Raw genomic sequence first — 18,519 nt, 5'->3', positions numbered from 1 at the left:
TTATTTTATATTTATTTTATTCAATAATTTTTTTTAAAAAATATATAATTGTTTATAATATATATAATCAATAATTCCCATTATTTGTCCCGTTTCAGAGTCGACTTTGACCTTTTTCTATATATATATATAAAATACAATTTTATAATATATTCAAACCTTTATGATCAGTTGACGTGGCAGTTTGTCACAACCAGAAGCAAATTACGTGCACTAGGAGGACATTTTGGTCATTTCATCTATCTTGAACAAGTCCAAGAGTGGGATACCGCACTTAAAAAATTACTTTACTCATTCACGTACCCTTCGCCCACGAATCGACCCGCCTCCTATTCACCAATCCATCGTTGGGTAAAGGAATGGACGAGGAGAGAGACTTTACGAAGAGAGGGCTTAGCCGTAGTCAAAGTCAGACCAAAATAATTGACTAGTCAACGGTCAAATTTTCCAACCCCCATTCCCGATCTTCGAAGCAGCAACCTTCGCTTCCCTTCTTCTTCCTCTGCTTATATTACGCGACCCTTCTGGTCTTCTTTCTTTATCCTCTCCATGCACAGGAAAGCTCATCGGCAGCATAGTTGAACCTCCCTTCTTCACTATAATCTACTCATGGCTTCCTCCACAGCGACCAGTGAAGCGTCATCCAGCTCCCGGTTTATAGAAGCCTTCTCCTTCGCCTCCGGGGAGGACTACGCCTTCCAAGGATTCTCGGACAGCTATGGAAACGAGGATGATCGAAGGACTGGTCCTCTTTCTCTGCATCTATCAGCTCCTCCGCTTTCGCCTTCCTCCTACTTCGCCATCCCCGCCGGCCTTAGCCCCACCGGCTTCTTGGACTCCCCTGATCTCCTCTCATTTAATGTAACAGCACCAATCTGCACTTGGCTTGTTTGTGCTCTTGCGAATTATGGTTTTAATTCCTTTGAATTATAATAGGTGTTTCCATCTCCTACGTCTGGATCGCTGCTTTCTTCACAAGCTTTCAATTGGAGACCCACTGGTTCCGACTGTCAGCAAGGAATAAAGGATGAGGTCAAGTCCAACTCTGAGTTTTCTTTCCAAATTCAAGCCAGTAATGAAAATAATCGAGCATCTTCCTTCCAAAAGGTGTGAATTAATCCCTTTCTTTTACTTCTTCCTGATTCATCAATTGCCTAATCCTTAGTTTGTTCATACGCTTGTAGGAGGCGGCCATTGGAGGAGAAGGACGACAACAACAAGAGCAGCAATCATGGTTCCAGCAACAACAATTCAGAAACACTAACATCGAAGCTGAATCCATGGCTCCAACCCAAACAAAATACGACGAGAGAAGGGGATCGAACCAGCACGCAGCTGTTCAGACCCTGCAGAAGGGCTCAGATGATGGTTACAACTGGAGAAAGTACGGGCAGAAGCAGGTCAAGGGAAGTGAGAATCCGCGAAGCTACTACAAGTGCACCTACCCGAATTGCCCCACCAAGAAGAAGGTGGAGAGGTCTTTGGATGGGCAAGTAACAGAGATCGTGTACAAAGGCACACACAACCACCCGAAACCTCAGTCGAAGAGGAACTCAGCCTTCTCTCAAGCTTCTCGGCCTTCTGGACTCACTGAAACCGTCAATGATCACCCAACAATCGAAGCAGTCGCGACACCTGAGAACTCCTCAATCTCTTTTGGCGACGATGAAGTGGATGTGGGCTCTCATAATAGACCGGGTGTTGACGAATTCGATGAAGATGAATCCGACGCTAAGAGATGGTAACATTTTGTGCGCGCCTGTTTATTTCTAATAGCTTAAATAAACCATTGGAGCATATCATGGGAGATGGTCTAATGTAGTAATGTCTCATTTCTATTTTCAGGAAGCAGGAAAAAGACAGTGATGTATCTGGTTCAGCTAACAGGACTACTCTCAAAGAGCCGAGGGTGGTGGTTCAGACCATGAGTGACATTGATATACTTGATGACGGATTTAGGTGGAGAAAATATGGCCAGAAGGTCGTCAAAGGGAACCCTAATGCAAGGTGAGCATTGATTCCGATCGCCCATAGCTTCTCTTCACAATATTAATTGTCAAATATATATGAGATCATGCCTCAACGAAGAGTATATGTGACATAATTCTGTAGGAGCTACTACAAATGCACCACCAGTGGCTGCCCAGTAAGGAAGCATGTGGAGAGAGCGTCCCATGATCAGAGGGCAGTGATCACTACCTACGAGGGCAAGCACAACCATGATGTCCCGGCAGCTCGTGGAAGCGGAGCACAGCTGGTCAACAGGCCTAACATAATTAACTATAGCAACATTAACAACGATAACAATAACAATAACTTTTCTGTGGCTATACGACCATCGGCGACCACGAATAATCATAATCGACTCTTGACAAACTCTACCTTGAACACCAAACTTGAAGTGTCGCAGAACCAATCTTCCTTTAGTACTCTTGACATGATTAAGAGTTCAGGGAGCTACGGGCTCTCTGATTATGATAGTTCACTAAACTCTTCCTACAGGAATTTGCAGCAGCAGCAGCAGCAACAGACACAAATAGAAAGTGTTTTCTCCAAAACAAAGGGAGAACAAAGAGATGAGTCAATCTTCATGTCTTTGAACTGATTGTGTCGTAGTGGTTAAACCAGAGTGACATGATACTAGATTTGTTCAATTCGTTTTACTGTTTGAGGCCTTTTGAGCAACAGCCCGGCCTTTTTGTGTATGTCTGTACTAATTACACCAATTAGAAATTAGAATAGTGGCTAGAGAAGACAAAGGAATTTGGACAAGAACAATCTGTATTTTCAATTGTTTTTATTACAGAACAGAAAAAAAAAGCACAAGTTGGCATCTGCTTATATATAATTAATAAGTCTTGAGTTTCCCGACTAGTTCAATTAGTAAAAGCATTGGAAGTTGTTGTGAATCTGTCTCCATCCGAATAAGAGTAGTTAAGAATTTGATAACTATTTTTCAGAAAAAGAATAATTCTCAAGAAACTTTAAGTCAAACTTTCACAAGTTGCCCATAAGCAAAAAAATCTTCAATCAGGTGCCTACTCTTGTTTTATTAGCTAAAACACTTGGATTTGTGTCTGTCAAAGTGTGGAAGGCCATTACTTTTCTTTTTTGTACTTTGTGGAGATTTTTTTTTATTGATTGAGATAGAACAAGGTAAGCCCATCTAACATGCAAACCTTCACTTCATGTCTTCCACATGCAACAGTTGACACATCACATCGCAGAACGAAATTAAAGAAAAGGGAAGGAAAAAAAACTATCTATCTCTAAACAATCACCAGACTCCCATTACCACAAACAGATCACGCGCAGAGAGACTCTCTCTCTCTCGGTTCCTGAGCTACATGATTGATGGAGGAAGAGTTGTTGACGAACTTTCAGGAAAAATCGATAAGGAACTTGCTTTCATGAGTTTCTTGTTGGTTACTGGGCAAAGAGGAGGAGGAGCATTCTTGCTGCATTTGGACGCACAGAATCTCTGCTTGAGCCATTGCAAGCTGCATCTGTAGCTGAGACACCTGATTTTGAAGGTAAGAAATGGCACCGACGCACCCGTAAACCGGGTCCTTCATCCTCGCGCTAGCCTCGTAGACTAAACTACTGGCTGCATCTGCTCTGTGATGAACTGGGAGCTCCTACAAATGTAAGATCGATCATAAAGTTAATGTTTTAAAGTTGATTAGCCAAATTAATCGCAAATTAAGCACCGACTGTGTTGAGAGGAATTGAGACCTGAAGCATCTTGTTGACGTTACTGGCACCGAACACCTTGTGCACAATGTAGAACTTGTGGGGTTGATCAGAAGGGAAGTAGGCGGCAAAGATGCAATCTTTGGCGCATCGCCTGCGCAGCAATTTGCAGGCGGCGCAAGGTGAACTGCTGCCCCTCCCAGCCATCAGAAGAAGGAGAGGTAGGAGCAGAGGTGATCAGTGATGGCTGATTTATAAAGCTTGATCAAGAGCACACTAGCCAGTACGCAACCATGTTGACTAAGTCCAGTAATAAAATATGGAAATTTATTCAATATTTTAGACGGTGACGGTGGATTTTTCATGGCTCGAAATCTTCAGCATATAAAGTCAAGGACTTGGATGGAATTAAACTATAGATCTACTGAAGATTAAGGTCACTAGTTAGCTAGCTAGCTGCTTGTATGTTTGATATTTTAACCGATCGACTTGCAATCTTCCTCACAAAGTAAATAAGAAGTGATTCCAGCTCCGCTCCGGCCGGCTTAGTTGACCTGCAAATTGACAATTGTAGCAACAATTGTAATTACCAAGAATTGGACTCGGAAATCCAAAACGAAGCTCATTTTCCAGCGTGCTTAAGCTTGGAAATGAGCAAATTAAACAACAATGTTCAGACTTAGATGAGAGCGAAGAGGGGAACTCATCACTGATTTGACTTTGTGGAATCTCATCTTTCAATAAATAAGGACTTTGTCTTGCATGTTATTACTGACATGGTTATCAGTTATATAGAACAGTTGTCAATCAATGTGAAGTGCAAATATAAAGAATGAATATTTATGTCGAAGACAATTCCACACGTCACGTCGATCTCTTGTTTAGAACTAGTTCGACGGATTTTATTATGAACATAAAGAATAGTTTGGTGGTTGTCTGCGGATGAGCAAAAATTAAAACAAGCAACAAATCTAGAAAGCAACGAGTAGCAAACAAAACCCATCAGACTTTTAAAGACATCATTAAAAAGAGCTGGAAAAAAAATTGTAAGCTAATATATTCAGTGTGCATTTTAAAATAAAGTTTGTGAGTGATCGACTTTGCTTTTTATGGCTCTGTTCATGGGAGAACAAACAAAATTATGAATTTATTGAAATAAAATAGATTTAAATCTCAAAACATTCAAAAAAAAGTATATATATATATATATGGGAGAGAAAAAGGATATTCTTTGAGAATAAAACAGGCATATGAAAATCAAGACATATATTTTTGAAATATCAAAAAGAGTTATTAGGTTTAAAAAAACAACACGCATAATTAAAAATATAATTATAAAACTATCTGAAATAAATAAAATTAAAGTAATTTAAGATCAAAAGTGGATATTTTCTTTAAAAAATGAATAAAAATAATCTTAGATTATTAAGAATCATGGCCCCATTAAAATTAGGCCTAGACACATACCTTTATACAAAAATTATAAATTTATAATTTATAAATCACTTTAAAGTCTTGCTTGAGAAATATACTTTCAATACGCACCTTTTATGTTTGTGCTCGCGTAGGCAATTAGATGACAGAGCATAATTTTTTTAGTAATCAACAAATAATTTTTGGAAATTTTAAAGTTATTTTGGTAGTTAATTATAATCACATCAGATAGAATAAAATTTAGAATTCATATAAAAATTATTCGCCATATTATTTTGCATTAATAATAGGTGCATTAATTATATATAAAAAAATAGCCAGGTTTAATGTTCTTTTTAGTAAAATTTTATTTCTAAAAAATGAAAATCCAAATTGGAAACAAAATTAATTGCCAGTCTGTTGGCGCGTTCCTTCCGTTCTAAGATTTCCTCCCCCACTCGCAGATTATAAATTCGACTAATCACCATCGACATTAAGGCACAAATAAAATTAAAAAACCTTGGCGATCGAAATGGCTTCCAAGCAGCACTGCTTTCTCCTCCTCCTCTTCGTCGCCTTTCTTCTCTCCTCTTCCCTTGTGCTGGCCAAATCTGCAGGTACTGCAACATACGTACACATTTGTCATTGAATATGTCCATCTATATATCTCAAGATATTTGATTGTATATATGTCACTGATGCATATTCTTTCTTGATCTGCAGATGATGGAGTACTGGCAAATGAAGAATGTAAGTAGAGCTATTACTCTCAGATTTAATTTCTGGAGTAATTATATTAATTAAGCAGCCGGAATTAATATTAATTGTTGAAATTTGCAGCTTGCGACAAGACCGGTTGCAAGCACGTAGACGACTGCGTCGATGTCTGTGGTGCGTTTCCGGTGGTCAGCTGCAGATCTGGCGTCTGCTGCTGTGGTCCGTCTCTTTGAAATTAAATTAGCTGTAAGAAAGGGGACGATGTCGAATAATCCTTCCTTCTTTCAAATGATTAATAAATGGATTTGATTTTCGATCTCCAGTTTAATTTCCTAACTCATGATATCATGATCCAGGCTGAGACAAAAATTCTGCGTTCGTTTAATTATAAATACTTTATAATGATACTTATTAAAAAATGCTCCGACTTATGGATATTATTATACATCTCATTACTTCTTATTAAATTAATGTTCGAATAGGAAAGCATAACATATGCGATATCAAATACTGGAAATGATTAACAGTGGAGTTAATTATCTGCCAAAACTTTTCAAATGATGAAATAAATAAATACTAATAATACTTATGATAACCTATTAGTCATGACCATAAGTGTTACTGCCATACTGGCAGTCTGGCATGGACCCGCACAGTCAAATCGGGAGAGGTAATTGACCCTATCAAAAAAAATCCGCGATGAAATTAGTTTTAATGACAAAATTATAGCGATGGAATATATTTAATGACAAAATTAAATTTGTGTCACTAATGTAGCGATAAAAACATTATTTTTGTCACTAATTCTAAATCAAAATTAGGGTTCACAGCTGCATTTCTTCACTCATGCTCTCTCCTCTTCCTTCCCATTGATCTCCAACGTCCTCCTCGGCACACATGTGATCTCACCTCCAACACCCAGGTAATCCAGCTCTCTACTCCTAGCTACCGTGCTCACGATTCTGCCGTGGCTAGCCTTGTCTTGTGCTCGCGAGGCCACCGCGACCGGCCTTGCGTTGTGCTTGCGTCCTCATCCCTAGCCGCGGCCAAGTTGCTCGCGGCCCCTCTGGTCGTGAGCTTGGCCGACCTCTGCCAAGTTGCTAGCGGTCCCCCTAGCCGCAAGCTCTGCGGCCACAAGCACGACGAGCTACCTCAGCAAGCTCTGCCGCGGGCTCAGCTAGGCCTGCCTATTAGCTTGGCCATTCGCAAGTATGGCCAGCCGTGAGTTCAGCTTCGACTGCGAGCTTGGCCTGCCAAGAGCTTGGTATTTATCAGGCAGGTATGATACTCTGGAAAAGATCGTTGTTTGTAAGCACACTTTTATTTGATTGTTGACTTTATAATGTCTGTGCATGCTTCTCTTTTTTTGCGTTGTTTGTGTAAGCTTTAGCGTTTTCTTTGGAGAGACTCTAGTTTTTTTTTTTGCACCCGTTTTAAAAATATCAAGAATTTATTGACGGTTATTTAATGAGTTAATTAAGCTTAAGTTTAAATTATATGCATGCTTGGTTTCTTATTTTTACACATTTAATAATGTTACAAATTTTATTCTATGTATATGAACAAAATTTGGATGTACAATAAATTAGAAAATGGAGTTACCGAGATGAATATTTTGCTGAAGTTAAAAAGTTTGTAAACTTTATTAAAAGTCATCCATAATGTATGAAAGATATTGAGTTACATTATTTATGTAATCATTCCAAATATAGAAATATATTATTTCATGATGAGACTACCATGAAAGAACATATATATAGAAATAGTTTCGTTCTAAATTATTACAACTAATATTATCACAGAGAATCTTATTTGATTTATCCAATTTGAACTTCGGTTGTTTCTTCATCTGACACAACTGCTCTAGGTGAATCATCATCTAATAATAGCAGTGACTCTGATAGGGAGGATACTATTAAATGCGCCTAAGTGTTTACCATTATTTGATACTTATTAGTTCATTAATTAGGATTGTGCCCCTTCAGATGGAGAAGATCACACATACCTAAATAATTTCTTATAATCATCCATAGAGGAAGTTTGATCTAGTGATCTGCAAACAAACTCATCCGATATGGAGGAAGACACTTAAAGCCAACGCGCAAGTTTGAATGCATCACTTACAAACCAGTAATAGAGACCGTGAAATTTATTTAAATAACCTCACTCCCACTTAATTTTTTAAATTGAGGAATTTTAATATGCACACATATCACAACACACATAAAACCACCAGTATCACAGCACATAAAACCAGCATATAAAGGTAATAAATATGAAAATAAAATTTCCAACTATTATGACCTCATTCATCGTTGTCCTCCAATATGCCGCCAATGGATCAAGTCGTCGTGTCTATCTTGCTTCTTTCTTCGCCGCATCTCCGGTCCTCAAAATAGCACCACGTATAGCAAGGATACAAGGCGCAACAACAAAATTAAAAATTTATATTTATCGATCCTATATTCCACAAAGGAATTTTCATGTAATCTACATCGAACAGAATGTAAAAAATAATACAACAACCAGCTGTATTTAATTATTATAATCATGCACAACACAAAACAACCTCGACATGTCCGAGGGTTCAAATCACACACAAACACAAAAGGCCACAATAGTTGGAACTAGGACGCTTGTAACCACAGAGTTAATCTTTCTTACACATCCTACTATTATCCTGCCTAAATTTATGTATGAACAGTGCATAATTTAACCAAAAACCAATCACACAGAGCCAGAAATCTCGCTCTGATACCACTTGAAGGCGCTGAAATTCCGTTCTGTTTTGATTTCCCTATACAAAAATTGTACAAGTATAAAACTTTTCCTAGTAACCCACATGTTCGATTAGACATGTGTTTGATCAATCAAGCAAGTTCTTGACGGATCAAAGCACACCTTGATCGAAGCACAAGATCGTTGGCCTCTTGTGTTGGTATTTAAAATCGATACAAAGCAAACTAAACTAATTATGTAACGGAATTAACTAGTTGTACCTTTCCTTTGTAGCCAAAGACCTCTTGATCTTCTGCTATATTTTTCTCTTCTTCTTAGACGTCGTGTGGGTGACGATCTACCAAGACAACAAATACCCTTCTTCTCTTCTTTGTTTCCAAACCGCCGACCATCAAGGAGGCTCTAGGATGGGGTGCCTTCTTCTCTTCTTCCTTCTCCTCCAAGCCGCTGCCCACCAAGGAACCTAAGCAAGAGGCGCCGACCCCTAGTAAGGAAAGGGAAGGTGCCGACCCTAGCAAGGTGGAGTGGAGGCGCCGACCCCTAGCAAGGTGGAGGAGGTGCCGACCCTTAGCAAGGTGGAGGAGGCACCGACCCTAGGAAAAGAGAGGAGGTGGCGCCAGCCTAGGAAAAGAGAAGGTGGCACCGGCCCTAGGAGGAAGTGGAGAAAAACCAAAAACTTAACTTGGATGGGTGGATGCGAGACTTTATATAGAGGCTACAACAGAGACCTAAAGGAGGAATTGGTCTAGGCCTTCTGATGGGCTTGGGCTTCTTGTGTTCGGCTCGAATACTCAACTCAAGTCCATCAATAATAACTCATACCACTAAAGGGTTATTATTGAACTAACACACCAATTCCATATTACAATATGGGTTCTTTCTTATCATGAGTGCGTTAATCTCCCTGTGTTTAAGATATTGTATGTCAATTAATTAAATGAGTTACTAACAACTCAATTAATTAATATCTGATTCCAAGATTAGTACCACTCAACTTTATTATCACGCCGGACTACGTCCACCTACAGCGTCTACATGATAATTCTTATAAGCTCCTCAAGGGGACATCATCAGCCTAAATAATTAGAACACAGATTCATTCTATAATCAATGATACACCATCTAAATAGTATTATTTCCCAATTTATCGGGCCTATTGATTTAACGAATAAATCTTACCAATTGATAAGTTAAAGAAATAAATACCAAGTATACGTGCTTGTTATTATATAGGGATTAAGAGGACGCACTTCATAATAACAGAGGTTCTGTTCTTTATGTAGTCAGTATAAATCAAACAACTTCAAACGGTCCTGCTCAATACACACATAGTGTACTAGTATAATTTTATAGTTAAGACAGACTAATACCAAATTACACTATAACCGTTTCAATGGTTTGTTCCAATCCATATTGGTTGTGAGCTACTATTTATAATTTATAAGGAACCGATAACATGATCTTCTATGTGACACCACATACCATGTTATCTATAATATAAATTAAATGGACAACTACATTATATATAAATATAAAATGCAAACATTTGACCAAAGTGATTCTCATTTCAAAATACTTCAAAATAAATGTTCATACAAAAGCTAGGCTTATAATATACATCCCAACAGAATAGACTGCACAATAAAAACAAATAATATCCCTTCTTGAACTTTACAGCTTTAATAAAACAAACACTTGCATAAAAAGAAATTGATTAATTAAATAAAGAAAAGAGGCACAAAAGAAGTTATTTGGTTTGCAACCAGGAGAATGCTAATCCAAAGAAGTTGAAGCTCAATAAACAATCTCCTTTAGGTGGAGAATCCTCTTACAGCAATTGAAACACTCAATTATAGAACAAAACTAAAGAAGAATCAATTACAACTATTGTTATGACCTCCTGGGACCAGGACTATATTCATAACCTCGGTCGGGGCGCCTAGAAGGATTCCAGGCGCTTGGAGGGGGGATAAAGTTTTATCCTCGTCGCAACGAGATGCGTTACATTGCATTTGGATAGGTTTTCTGGTCCAAGCGCTTGGACCAGTTTCGGGTGCTAGGATCGTGCTACTCGCATCCTCGACGATACTGAAACAAGGCGCCCTCGGGCCGTCCAGAGGGTCCGGGCGCCTGGAACAAAATGTCAACATTTTATTGACTTTTCAGTCTCGATCTTCTGCTCTAGTTCCGCTCACATTTGTCCGGGTCTTCACTTTGGTTCTAGTCGCTTGGATGATTTTAGCCATCCGAAATAGGGCTCACCCAAACCCATTTTTTGGCTTTCTCGAGCAACCTTCCACTCCGGCTTCTCATCCCTCGGAAACGCCGCATGCCTCCTTCTCATCCACCCGCGTACTCTTCCGTAGCACCTCATACCTCGGACGCTCCGAACCTATCGGCTCTCTCCCGTGCCATCCTTCTCGCTAGTTACGTCTTTCGTTCGACATCCTGTGTTCTTAAGTTCCTGCATACTTAGACACAGGGATTAAATACCAACAGGACCTACCCTGACTTGGTTTATTTTTATTAATATAAAAACTATCTTGGGGAACTAACAATCTCCCACTTTTTAATATGAACAACCAAAATTAAGTTAGGAAAAAATTACAAACAAATAACAGTTATAAATATTTGCAAGTACAAAAATTACTAAAAAAATTTGTACTATCGTCCCCCTAAACTTAATCATCATTAATCCCCTTTGATCACATTAAAAATAGGATACTTTAAAATGCTACTTGGAAAGTCTAAACTAAAAAATCTAAGGGAACATTCTAAAAAAAATTGGATCTATACAGTTTTTAAAAAACTTTGAAAAAATTGCTTTAAAAAATTGGATAGAGAGAAATGACTCTCGAGATAATTTCTAAATTCAAAAGTATGAAAAAAACATAAAGTAATAATGCAGTCAAAAAAATTTGAAATTTTTTTTTAACAGAGAATATGATATCCTTTTAGAGAAAAAAAAATAAATTTTGCTGAATAATTAAAAAATTTAACATTAATAAAAATTTAAAATATTTCCTACATATAAGTGATAAAATTATTTTTCTCGAAAAAATTAACTTCTAATTAATTTTTAATAGAAATTTTGACTAACACTTGAAAGCATTAGTTAACAATAAAATGCTTCACAGTTAGTAATTAAATATTTATTTCAGTAATTGGCTTCCAAGCTGTGACGAGGGACTTAGCGTTCTTGGTTATTAGAATAACAACCACTTTTAGACAAAGATTTTTAATGAAAGTAAATATTTAATTTTCTCTCAGTAAGCCACAAAAATAATTAATCTAAATATAACTTTGGAACCCAAAATAGATTCTTTCCTACTAAATTAATCAAAATTTCTTAGGAATATATTTCTGTAATATTTTTCTAATTTGACCCTTATAGTATTTAAAATGCCAATTTAAATCATTATATCGTCTAACATTTTGAATATGTGAGCATGCACGATCATTCAAATACTTTATAAATGATAAATATTGATATGGTATATGCGGTGTACTAAAAGTTTCGGTATTTTTCCTACCCCTAAGGATGAGGGCTTGTTGATCCTTCTTTATTTTTGACAAAGAATCATTTTCTATTTGAGGAATTATCTTCATTTTGAGAGTATTTCTCTACAATCTCCCATACATCTTGAGAACCATGCTTTCATTCTTAGATACCATGTCTCATAATTCTCCTTTATGAGATGAGGAAAATGAAAAGAAGAAACTCCATTGTTGGCCATCACTTGAGCACTTCAACCATACCATTTTATTGGAGAGAATGAAGATGAGGATCTTTATAGAGAGGAAGAGAATGAAGGAAAACTCAATAACAATTATTCTTAATTAATGTTCTTTTATTTTGAAAAGTACAAGGACATATTTATACATAAAAAAAACTCTTTAAAAGATACGTATAAAGATACTTTTTAAGAGACATTTCTCTTCGTAACTGGATGCTGAGAATATATTCTAGATGCTAAAAATATACTCTAGAGTTAATGAATAATATTCATTCATATCAAAGGTTAAATTGATTATTATTTCAACAAAACCATCGTATATATACTTTTGTTTTATTAGCTAAAACATTTGAAGAATTTGTATCTATCATAGTGTGGAAGGTCATTACTTTGCTTTTTAGTATTTTGTGGAGATTTTTTTTTTTTTTTGATTGATTGAGATAGAACAAGGTCAGTACAACTAACGTGCAAGCCTTCACTCCATGTCTTCCACATGCAACAGTTGACATTAAAATTGTGGAATCTCATCTTACTTTCAATAATAAAGAATTTATATATCTTGAATGTTATTGCTGACATGATCATCAGTTAAAGAACATTCAGAATGTGAAGTGCATGCAAATATAAAGAATTAATGTTTTGCGTCAAAGACAACTTCACGAGGTCACGTCGATCTCCTGTTCAGAACTAGCTTGGACATCGGATTTTATTATGAACACAAACTATGGTTGGGTTGTTGTCTGTTGGTGTACTAAAATTAAAACAAGCAACAAATTAATTTAGAAAACAACAAATGAAAGGGCATCATTTTAACTGAGAGAGTATAATTTTTAAATGAGAGATCATACTTTTTTAATAGATTGGATTTTTAAATGAGAGACTATAATTTTTTAAGTAAACAACAAATGAAAGGGCAGCATTTTAAATAATTTGAAAATATTTTTGAAATTTAAAATATATTTTGTCAGTTAATTATAATTATATATAGGGGGGGAGCCACCCTTGACTAGGGTGGACTCCAACCCCATCCATTTTTAAAAAATTATAATTAAAATTTTATTTCAGTCCTATTGTTTTTTATTTTATTCATATCATTCATAATAATTTTATTTTAGTATTTATTTTTCTTTATTGAATTGTCAAAAATTTTAAATAAATCTAAATATCTCCTTATTTGCTGTTTTACCTCCCTACATGTATTGCTCTATCTGTCGCACAAGCAGCCGACGCCGCAAGCCTTCTTTGTCCCTCCTCGTAGGTGTTTAGCCACAACTTGACTAGCACAATCATGACAAATTTTTTTCCTATTAGCACACTATAGTCCTCTCGGGACGATCTAGTGGCTAGCACATGAGGTACTGCCACTATGAAATCTGGGGTTCGAATCTCGGTATAGCTAAGGTAAATGTCTCCCTCATGTGTTAGTCACTATTCCAAAGGTTAGTAGCCACCCATGATTTACCTCCTCAGTGTTGACCCTGGGACGGGTTGACGGGAGCGTTGGGGCGAGCGAATCACCTTTTGCCACCTATTAGTAAGCTATATCTGTGGGACATTACTACAATCGTCATCCCTAGCCCTGCCATCGCTACCTTCCTCCTTGACAACCACGACATCATATTCATTGCTATCCTCGTTGATAGTTTTATCATCACTGCTCTCCTTGCAACAAACGACGTCAACTCCACCGTGTCATCATGACTCAATCGCAACGACCATTACTAGAACACTAATACCGATGATCAATCCCAGATAATTTTAAATATAGGTTTCACCCCTGATCACATTAAATAGGATAAAATTTAGCATCCTTCATAAATATAAACAAAAATTATTTCTTAGTCATATTATTTTACATTTCTTTAGTCATAATCGGTGCATTAGTTTAGTAATTGATATTCTTAAAAAATATATAAAATTAGAATGTGGATGAAAAAATAGCAAGGATGTATGTTCCTTTGCTTAAATTTTATTTCTAAAAAAAAAAAAAAAATCCAAATTGAAGTTGCAGCATTATAGCAAAATTGCATTAAAATTGGTTATATTGTAATTTGGTGAAATTGTACTTAGATGAAAGATTGTTATTATTATTTTTAGTAATTTTTATTTTTTTATTATTTAAATTATTTTTAGTATTTTAAGTAATTTTGATAATTTCTATCTTATATATATATATTTTGAGGGCAGATCCTCTGGACCGCAAAAAGCGGTCCAAGGGATGGTCCCTTGACTTGGATTGGCTCAAGGGATGGTCTCCATTCATAAAATAGGTGGGGACTATTCATTCTCACCAATCCAGATCAAGGGACCATCCCCTGGACCGCTTTTTGCGGTCTAGAGGATCTGGGCTGATATATTTTTAGATTTGAGGCCGTTTAAAAATTTTATGATTCTGAGTCTATTAATATATATATTTTTTATAATTTATTTTTACAAGATAAGAATTGTAGTTTGTATATTTTTTTCCTTCATTTGGTTGTAGAGTCTATATAAACATTTGTTTAGTTAGTTGAGAATTTAATCCTTGATTATTAAATAAAATTTACTCTTTTTTGATTGTTCCAGTTTGAAAATTCACTATAGAAATCCATCGTAGCATAAAGAACGATGATGTTGAGGTCTTCTCCTAGATTTCTTTCTGTAGTGCCATGATTTCCTGTGGTGAGTAGCAAATATCAAGTGATTCACTTGGAGGAGCCCCGACGAAACCACTACGATGTCTAAGTTAGCATAGATGTTTGATAATAATTAGAAGAAGATAGAATAATTAGAGAAAAACATAATTAGAGAATCCCCTTCTCAACTTCTCTTTCCCTTACTTTTATAGAGAGAAAACCCTAGAGACCCTTCTCATTAAGGGGTTATTAATGGGACTAGTCATTAAAGGATCATTAAGGGGTCTTGCTATAACCACCCTACCCTTTAATTTGAGTAACCGTTGCATGTCGGGAGCTCGAGAGGTGTGTGGATCGACAACTTGTATTGGCTTGGAAGTTGGACTATCATGGAAGATGGGATACTACCATGTAATCCCTACACTGACCCAATCCTGGAGAATGCGGAATGCCACTAGGACTCCCTATTGACTGGGTCAAGGACATGCCACATGGACCTTTACTTACCACCCACATCACAAGCATTCCCTTCGAGTATAGTTGAAGAAGGGCGTAGGCTGAATGACTAGACAAATATTCTGTTCAATGGTTGTTCGAGTCTATGTGGCTGAGTACCTTGAGGTAGAGTTGTGAAGACTTAGGAGAGAAATCAATCCACAACTAAGTACCAGTCGGAAATATAAGTGGCGATTTCGTCTCCAACAAAGGAAATGCTCAATCCATGACTATGCCCGAATTAGGAGAGAATAATGAACTTGATTGAAAAACTCTCAAATACCGATGGAGTGGGAGAGAAAATAACTCGATCTTCCACTATCCTCGAGTCGGGAGTATTGGTGCAGAAAGCACCAGACGATCAAACCTAAGTTTTGATTATGACAAAGGGTTCAAAGTTAAGTTGTCTTGTTGTTTAATAAGTTGAACTAAGTGTGCAGAAAATTCCTAAGTGATCTTAGACAAAAGTCTTAGTAGATTCTAGACAGATGGAAAGTCCTAGCTGTGGTTAGACATCAAAGTCCTGGTTCGGGGGACTGGGCAAAGCCTTGGAGGTCGAGGATGTTTGGTGAAATCCTAGAGTCGAGGACTCTAGGTGAAATCCTAGGGGTCACGGACACTGGGTGGAAGACTGAACATATTGGAATCGGACGTTCAGCATGGAGTCCTAGCATCTCGGACGCTGAGCAAAAGTCCAATTGGTATGGAGGACAAGTCTGGCAAAAGGTAATTCTTCTAAGAGGAGTAGGTGAGGACGCGCTCCTTGTTGAGGTAATAGTAGGTGTCGGTTGGACTTTGGATTTTTGAAAAATCTGAAAGTCAGAACCGGACAATCCGAAGACTATCAAATAGTTTTTATTAATCATTATATACTGTGCTAACTTTATTTTGCAAGGTATGTTTAGTATTTTGGACTAACGTATCTTGCAAGGAGCGAAAAGGACATAAAAGACTTGGATGAACAATGTTCAAGATACCTCTGGGGGCGTTGGAGGCGCCTCTGAAGGCTTGGCCGAAAGCTCGCGCGGAAAGGCACAAAAGCATCTTCCAAGCGTTTGAAGGCGCCTTGGATGCTGGATGGAAGATACCTTCCATGAGCTAAAGGCATCTTCGGGTGGATAAACAGCACATACAACGGAGGTTATTGACACACGAGCATTTAGGGATAACTATCCTAGCTGGAGGCACCTTCATTGGGGTTGCCTTCAACATCCCATAAAAGGATTCCTCGACTAGATGCTCAAGACAACGAATTCTTATGATCTCTTGATTGCACGCTGCTCCAAAGACAAATCCATGAAGCCGTAACACTGCTCCGATGACCAAAAGCTCCCATCTACAACTCTCTAAAGTCATCAGTATAGTTTATTATTATATCACTTAATCTATTCTATTGTAATTGATTGTACTTGTCTTTCTAATTTGACGGATTGATAGTGAATTGTCCAAAGTAAACACTCAACGAATATGAGCCTTGGAGTAGGAGTCGTCACAGACTCCAAACCAAGTAAAACTAACTCGTGTCATTGTTTTGTTTATCTCTTTATCTCCGATGCATTTTATTCTCTACTTTCCGAAATGTGTGAAAGTGACGAGTTCTATTTACCCCCCCCCCCCCCCCTCGTCTCGATCCTATAGGGAGAGAATAATATAGTCAATATCACAACTCCCGAATACCTGTAGAGTCAGAGAGAATAGCTTGATCCACGACTATGTTCGAGTGATTATAGAATAATAAGTTTGACCTCACGACTCCCGAATACCGATAGAGTTGGAGAGATAATAGCTCGATTAACAACTATATCTGAATCAGGAGAGAATAATAAGTTTGATCTCACAACTACCGAATCCTCGTGGAGTCGAAGAGAGAATAACTCGATCCACGACTATATCCAAGTCGGAAGAGAATAATAAAAGCTTGATCTCACGACTCTCAAGTACCGGTGGAGTCGAAAAGAGAATAGCTCGATCCGCGACTATGTTCTAATCAGGAAAGAATAATATGCTCGTTCGCACAATTTCTGAATACTTGTAGAGTTAGAGAGAAATAGTTCAATCCACGACTATGTTCGAGTTGGGAGACAATAATAAGTTTGATCTTACGACTTTCGAGTACCGGTGGAGTGGAAGAGAGAATAGTTCGATCCGCAACTATGTACGAGTCAAGAGAGTTTGAGCCCTAAAAAAAATATAGGTGATACGCCCTTGACCCTTACGTGAAGGAGAGGTTGCTAATATAGTCGATACGACCCCTACTATGCACGAGTCAGGGGAGTTTGAGCTCTGAAAAGGATATGATAATACGATACACACTCGATCATTGTGTGAATGGGAGGTTGCTCTCACATCCGGGATCTCAACCCCCGACTATGTTTGAATTGGGAGAGTTTAGACCCTGAAAAAGATATGGTGATACGATACACACTCGACCATTGTGTGAAGGGGAGGTTGCTATCGCAACCGGATTGGATTTGGGCCTCGACTATGTCTGAGTTGGGAGAGTTTGGCCCTGAAAAGGACATAGTGATATGATACGCGCTCGACCTTTGTGCGAAGGGGAGGTTGCTATCGCAATCGGGATCTCGACCCCCGACTAAGTCCAAACAAAGGAGTTTGGGCTCTGAAAATTAAGGATAATTACCAATGGAGATCCCTAGTCTGAGGCCAGGAGAAATAGTCGGCATTGACAATAAAGTACCTTCAAGTAAAGCTCGCTACTATCCAAGAAATAATAGCTCGATCTCTAGACTTCCGAATACCAATGGAATCGGGAGGGGGGCATATAATAATAAGTTTGATCCCAAGATTCCTAAATGTCCGTGGAGTCGGGGCTAGAATAAGTCGATATACGATTATGTTCAAATTAGGAGAGAATAATAATTGTCGATCTCAAGACTCCTAAGTCTCCGTGGAGTCGGAGAGAAAATAATTCGATCTGTGATTATGTCCGAATCGGAAGAGATACGTCGATGGACGCCTTTGCATGCCCGAGGCAAAGGGAGTCTTTGGAAGTACCTGGGAGTTTCTAGACTCCTGAGTATCCGTGGAGTCGGAGAGAAAATATTTTGATTCATGATTATGTCCGAGTCGGAAGAAATATGTTGATGGCC

At 37.7% G+C, this 18,519-nt stretch overlaps 2 protein-coding genes across 2 annotated transcripts; one reads left to right on the top strand and one right to left on the bottom strand.

Moving 5' to 3' along the window:
- Nucleotides 1-526: 526 nt before the first annotated feature.
- LOC122053329 (probable WRKY transcription factor 26) lies at nucleotides 527-2,874 on the top strand. The gene is made up of 5 exons (XM_042615343.1): nucleotides 527-861; nucleotides 937-1,107; nucleotides 1,185-1,741; nucleotides 1,846-2,007; nucleotides 2,113-2,874. The coding sequence occupies exons 1-5, from the start codon at nucleotides 610-612 to the stop codon at nucleotides 2,603-2,605; spliced, it is 1,635 nt and encodes a 544-aa protein (XP_042471277.1). The 5' UTR covers nucleotides 527-609; the 3' UTR covers nucleotides 2,606-2,874.
- A 293-nt stretch (nucleotides 2,875-3,167) lies between these two features.
- On the bottom strand, nucleotides 3,168-3,929 carry LOC122053336 (LOB domain-containing protein 12-like). Its single transcript, XM_042615353.1, has 2 exons — nucleotides 3,736-3,929; nucleotides 3,168-3,638 (listed from the first exon to the last, which is right to left on the bottom strand). Exons 1-2 carry the CDS (start codon nucleotides 3,898-3,900, stop codon nucleotides 3,381-3,383), a joined length of 423 nt encoding a protein of 140 aa, XP_042471287.1. The 5' UTR covers nucleotides 3,901-3,929; the 3' UTR covers nucleotides 3,168-3,380.
- Nucleotides 3,930-18,519: the final 14,590 nt, after the last annotated feature.

Source organism: Zingiber officinale, chromosome 3A (assembly GCF_018446385.1).
Source record: "Zingiber officinale cultivar Zhangliang chromosome 3A, Zo_v1.1, whole genome shotgun sequence".
NCBI classification, from domain to species: domain Eukaryota; kingdom Viridiplantae; phylum Streptophyta; class Magnoliopsida; order Zingiberales; family Zingiberaceae; genus Zingiber; species Zingiber officinale.
Note: the sequence above shows the minus strand (reverse complement) of the source record. Positions and strands in the feature narration are given on the sequence as shown.